This window comes from Callithrix jacchus, chromosome 22 (assembly GCF_049354715.1).
Source record: "Callithrix jacchus isolate 240 chromosome 22, calJac240_pri, whole genome shotgun sequence".
NCBI classification, from domain to species: domain Eukaryota; kingdom Metazoa; phylum Chordata; class Mammalia; order Primates; family Cebidae; genus Callithrix; species Callithrix jacchus.
The window spans coordinates 40,610,955-40,616,596 of record NC_133523.1 but is presented as its reverse complement, the minus strand read 5'-3'; the positions used below and the strand labels follow the sequence as shown (position 1 = coordinate 40,616,596).

At 57.8% G+C, this 5,642-nt stretch overlaps 1 protein-coding gene across 3 annotated transcripts; it reads left to right on the top strand.

The window, feature by feature from the left end:
- Positions 1-632: 632 nt before the first annotated feature.
- PTGIR (prostaglandin I2 receptor) lies at positions 633-5,144 on the top strand. 3 transcript variants are annotated; one of them, XM_035284944.3, is made up of 3 exons: positions 633-731; positions 1,491-2,270; positions 3,941-5,144. In XM_035284944.3, the coding sequence occupies exons 2-3, from the start codon at positions 1,503-1,505 to the stop codon at positions 4,337-4,339; spliced, it is 1,167 nt and encodes a 388-aa protein (XP_035140835.1). In that variant the 5' UTR covers positions 633-731; positions 1,491-1,502; the 3' UTR covers positions 4,340-5,144. The 3 variants fall into 3 exon arrangements, with proteins under 3 accessions (XP_035140835.1, XP_035140834.1, XP_035140833.1); XM_035284943.3 differs by lacking the exon at positions 633-731 and having other exon boundaries at positions 792-2,270; positions 3,941-4,192; positions 4,482-5,144; XM_035284942.3 differs by lacking the exon at positions 633-731 and having other exon boundaries at positions 792-2,270.
- The last annotated feature ends 498 nt before the right edge of the window (positions 5,145-5,642 follow it).

The window sequence follows — 5,642 nt, the reverse complement described above, 5'->3', positions numbered from 1 at the left end:
CAGGCTCGAGGGACTGGCATGCCTTTCTCTGGCCAAACTTCCTTCTTCAGCTTTCTGGAAGGAGTGAATTGTGTCCAGGGACCAGAACTCTCGGTGGTGTCTGGAAAATACTACATCAGGGAGGAATTTCCTGGTCATTTCTCAACCCCCGGGCAATGTCCTAAGCCCCGGGGCCTGGAGCCCAGAATAGATCCCAGAGGCCACCCTGAGACAGGCCAGGCCAAGGCCACCCCATTGAAGCCTGATCAACCATGCCCTTTGGGTCCCTCCTAGTGGCCCCCTACTACCCCAGGAGGCTCCAAGCCTGAGTGATGGTGACTCAGGAATTCCTCACCCAGGCCAGTGAGGGAGACACTGGGGGAGGGAGGAGACCTGTGTGTGGAGAGGTGGCAGGTGGCTCAGTGATGGGAACCAAGAGAGGATGTGGGAAGGAGGGTGGAGGCAGCGACAGGAGATGTACGTCCTGGGTCGAGCAGACGGACAGGGAGTGGGGAGAGTGCCAGGGGGGCCCCTGGAGAACAGTGAAGGAGGGCGGGGCAGAGAGAGGAAATGAAAAAGCTGGGGTGAGCAGGCAAGCTGAGGAGGGTGGGAGGAAGGGAGGGAAAGAGGGAGGGAGGAGAGACGGAGAAGCTGACACACAGACTGACACAACAGCGAGAGACACGCGGAGCAAAGAGAGTGAAGGGACAGACGTGCACGAGGGACAAGACAGCCGGGGCGAGACTGGAGAGGTGCGGTGAGGAGGGGCTGGGGAGGCAGCAGCGGAGAGCAGGAGCGGGCAGAGGGTGTGGGGTTAGAGGGAGAAAGGTGCCGGGAGGACAAGGACAAAGGAGGGGACAGAGATAGGGAGATAACAGCAAGAGACAAGAGATGGAGAAGGAAAAAACTGGTGATCCTGATGCTCTCTGTCTCTTTAATGGCAGAGACAGACAGAGGTAGAGAAGGAAAGAAATAGGAGGTGGGGGATGCCAGGCGCAGTGGTTCATGCCTGTAATCTCAGCACTTTTTGGGAAGCTGAGGTGGATGGATCACCTGAGGTCAGGAGTTCGAGACCAGCCTGACCAACATGGTGGAACCCCATCTCTACCAAAAATACAAAAATTAGCTGGGCGTGGTGGCTGGCGCCTGTAATCTCATCTACTCCCGAGCCTGAGGCAGGAGAATGGCTTGAACCCAGGAGTCGGAGATTGCAGTGAATCGAGATCATGCCATTGCACTCCAGCCTGGACGACAGAGAGAGACCCTGTTCCAAAAAAAATTTTTAAAAGAAAGAAAGAAATAGGCGGGTTGGGGAGAGACACACACACACAGAGACACCGGAGAAGCTAGAGGGGAGAGGACCACACAGGCACACACACGAGAACCGGGGGTTGGCTGGGAGGCTCCCGCTGCCATAAGGACGGGCCAGCAGGGACATCTGAGTGGGCTGGGTGATGGGGGTAGACCTGGCTCCCTCTGACCCCCCACCTCCCACCTTGGGAACCCTCCAGCCCAGACCTGGGATGGCAGATTCGTGCAGGAACCTCACCTACGTGCGGGGCTCGGTGGGGCCGGCCACCAGCACCCTGATGTTCGTGGCCGGCGTGGTGGGCAACGGGCTGGCCCTGGGCATCCTGAGCGCGAGGCGACCGGCGCGCCCCTCGGCCTTCGCGGTGCTAGTCACCGGGCTGGCGGCCACTGACCTGCTAGGCACCAGCTTCCTGAGCCCGGCCGTGTTCGTGGCCTACGCGCGCAACAGCTCCCTGCTGGGCCTGGCCGGGGGAGGCCCCGCGCTGTGCGACGCCTTCGCCTTCGCCATGACCTTCTTCGGCCTGGCGTCCATGCTCATCCTCTTCGCCATGGCGGTGGAGCGTTGCCTGGCGCTGAGCCACCCTTACCTCTACACGCAGCTGGACGGGCCCCGCTGCGCCCGCCTGGCGCTGCCCGCCATCTACGCCTTCTGCGTCCTCTTCTGCGCGCTGCCCCTGCTGGGCCTGGGCCAGCACCAGCAGTACTGCCCGGGCAGCTGGTGCTTCCTGCGCATGCGCTGGGCGCAGCCGGGCGGCGCCGCCTTCTCGCTCGCCTACGCCGGCCTCGTGGCGCTGCTGGTGGCGGCCATCTTCCTCTGCAACGGCTCAGTCACCCTCAGCCTCTGCCGCATGTACCGCCAGCAGAGGCGCCACCAGGGCTCGCTGGGTCAGCGCCCCCACACCGGAGAGGACGAGGTGGACCACCTGATCCTGCTGGCCCTCATGACGGTGGTCATGGCCGTGTGCTCCCTGCCTCTCACCGTGAGTCGCCTCCCGAGCTGGGGGGAGTGGGGAGAGGAGGAGGGCAGCAATGTGGGGGTTGTGCCCGTGGCACGGATGGGGAGGCTGAGGCTCAAAAGAAGTCAGACTTGACAAGCCTGTAGTGGCTCACGCCTGTAATCCCAGCACTTTGGGAGGCCGAGGCAGGCGGATCATCTCCTGAGGTCAGGAGTTCCTGAACAGTGTGTCCAACATGATGAAACCCCGTCTCTACTAAAAATACCAAAAAAATTTAAAAAGCTAGACGTCGTGGCGCATGCCTGTAGTCCCAGCTACTGGGAGGCTGAAGCAGGAGAATTGCTTGAACCCCAAACGCGGAGGTTACAGTGGGCCGAGAGAGTACCACTACCTGGGTGACAGAGTCAGACTCCATCTCAAAAAAAAAAAAAGAGAGAGAAAAGAAAGGTGAGGCAGGAGGATCACTTGAGCCCAGAGGTTTGAGACCAGTCTGGGCAACACGGTGAAACCCCATCTCTAGCAAACATTTAAAAATAAGCCTGGCATGATGGCCTGTGGTCTCAGCTACTTGGGAGGCTCAGGTGGGAGGACTGCTCTGGCCTGGGAAGTTGAGGCTGCAGTGAGTTACACCACTGCATTTCAGCCTAGTTGGCAGAGTGAGACCCTGACTCAAAACGAAAACAAAGAAAACAAACACAGCTCAGACAGAGGCTTGGTCCTGTCAGACAGCTCCTGGCTTTCTGGAGAAGTCTTTCTGCATCTGACTTCTTCTGACACCTTATCTCCCAGCTTAGGCATCTGGAGCCCCCCATAAGCGAAAAGCATCCCCCATCCTTCCCCTACCGCTGTAATGACGAGATCACCCTCACTGAGCGCTTCTGGATGCCTGCCTGTGCTTAGTGGCTTACAAATACTTTCCAAGATAATCTTCAGAATGACCACAGACACCCATTCTACAGCATTTGGCAGGAAACCGAGAGAACGCTCTCTCCTGTCCTTACTTTTACAGATGAGGGGCAGTGTGTCTTGCTCAGAGTCACATGGACCTGGGTCTTGATTCTGGGTCCTTCAAGTGCAGAGCCTGATCTCCCACCCACCTGGCTCCCCTCTGCCTTAGCGAAGGCCCCACCCTTGCCTCCGCACCTTGGTTTCCTGGGGGGACTCCTATCCTGTCCCTTCCAAAGGGAGCGGCACAGACCCCATTACACACTCAATGTCTGTGACATCTGGTCATGCCACCTTTCTTCTGAGCCCCAGTTTCTCTTTCTGTAAAATGCAAGAGCCCAGGCTGGATTGGGGGGTCCTTACATCTTTTTTGGGGGTCCTTACATCTTTTTGGGGGGTTACCTTGACTCAGAGACTCAGATGCTGTGGACAGATATACACAAGCATCACCACAGCTCTGCGGCAGTTTCAGGGGAGTCCAGGAATGTTATACTTAAAAATCCATGTCGTCTGAGTCTCCTCCCAGCCTCCCTCCCTCACCCGTTAGGCATCTCTGGCAATTTCCTGGGGCTTTCTCTCCCTGTGTTCCCCGGATGTGTTTGTTACTGAGTTTTCATCTTATCTTATTTCCTTCCTCTCTGCATGCCACCCCTCCCTCATCCCTGCCAGTAAGCACGTGGGAGGAGGGAGGCCGGGTGGGGAGACAGAGGGTTCCTAGGTGCTCCTTGACACCCTCACCCTGCCCTCAGATCCGGTGCTTCACCCAGGCCGTCGCCCCTGACAGCAGCAGCGAGATGGGGGACCTCCTCGCCTTCCGTTTCTACGCCTTCAACCCCATCCTGGACCCCTGGGTTTTCATCCTTTTCCGCAAGGCAGTCTTCCAGCGACTCAAGCTCTGGATCTGCTGTCTGTGCCTTGGGCCTGCCCATGATGACTCGCAGACACCCCTTTCCCAGCTCTCCTCAGGGAGGAGGGACCCAAGGGCACCCTCTGCTCCTGGGGTAAAGGAGGGGAGCTGGGTGCCTTTGTCAGCCTGGGGCGAGGGGCAGGTGGCACCCTTGCCTCTGGCACAGCAGTCTGGCGGCGGCAGTAGTACTGTGGGAACATTGTCCAAAGCAGAGGCCAGTGTCGCCTGCTCCCTCTGCTGACATCTCGAGCCGATCCTGTGATCTCTGCCCTGTCTTTGAGGGACAGGAGCCAGAAAATCAGGGACATGGCTGATAGCTGTGGATGCTGGAACTTTGGCCCCCAAACTCTGGGGCTGATCGGCTGCTGTTTCTCCTGCTGCAGGGTGGTCTCTGCTGGCTCTGGGAGGAGAGTGAGGGACAGAGGAAACGTTTATCCTGGAGCAAAGAAAGAATGGTTCTCTCAAAATAGCCAGTGGCCTGGCCCAACTGCTCTGGGTCCCGGATTCCCCATCCATCTCACTGTGTAAATATTTAGAAGGCGGAGAAGTTCCCAGAGGCTTCTGTACACTCAGGTCTGCTCCGCTCTGGGTACTGGCTCCCATCTACATCCACTTAGGGGGCCCAGCTGCCCACCTCAAGTCCCCAGGGGATGGCCCTCCCCCTCCCAAGCTACTCCAACAGCCAGCCCCTCTCTGCTCCACAAGAGCCAGGGTTCTCAGAAAAACTCCCTGCCTTCCCTTGCTGCTGGTCCCCCATCAGACTTGGGAGCCCTGGCACCCCAAAGGGGCAGTGAGGGGAAGGGGAGGCTGTGGCATCGTGAGTGACAACACAGGTCATGTGCTTGGTACCAAAAGGGCCTGAGACATTCCATCTAGCTTGATGGGCTGTGAGACGGGAACTGTGGGGGTGCAGGTGGCGGGGAGATAGACAGAGAAGCTGGCAGATGAAGGCTGGGAGCTTCGGATTCCAGGACTGTCCGCAGAAGGCAGACCTGAGTCCTGCACCTGTCGCCATGGTCCTGAATTAATAAACGCCTCCTTACAGAGCCTGACCTCATGTTATATGTCCTTGGAGCCCTCACAAAGATTTTGTTTATTCAGTCATTCAACAGGTACATTCAACAGATACATGTGCCATAGCACATGCCTGTAATCCCAGCACTTTGGGAGGCTCAGGTGAGAGGATCACTTGAGCTCAGGAGTTTGAGACCAGCCTGGGCAATAGATCGAGACGTTGTCTCTACGAAAAAATTTAAAAATTACCTGGGCGTGGTGCTGCGTACCTGCAGTCCCAGCTCCTGGGAAGGTTGAGAAAAGAGGATCGCCTGAGCCTGGGAGGTTGAGGCTGCAGTGAGTTGAGATCATGCCACTGGGTGACAGAGTGACACTCTGTCTCAAAAACAAAAAAGAAAAAAACCTTCAAAACCCCCCAAAATTCAGCAGCACTGACTGCCTGGTGTTGAGGACACAGACAAGCCTCTGCCCCGCCCTGGGCCCTGCTGGGGTGATTTCCAGCCTCCCATCCCTACCCCCTTCTCATGACC

Bases quoted from the DNA above. Each gene is read 5' to 3' on its own strand.
- PTGIR (XM_035284942.3), top strand. From the start codon at position 1,434: ATGGGGGTAGACCTGGCTCCCTCTGACCCCCCACCTCCCACCTTGGGA. The intron at 2,271-3,940 runs GTGAGTCGCCTC...CCCTGCCCTCAG, and splicing joins TGTGCTCCCTGCCTCTCACC to ATCCGGTGCTTCACCCAGGC.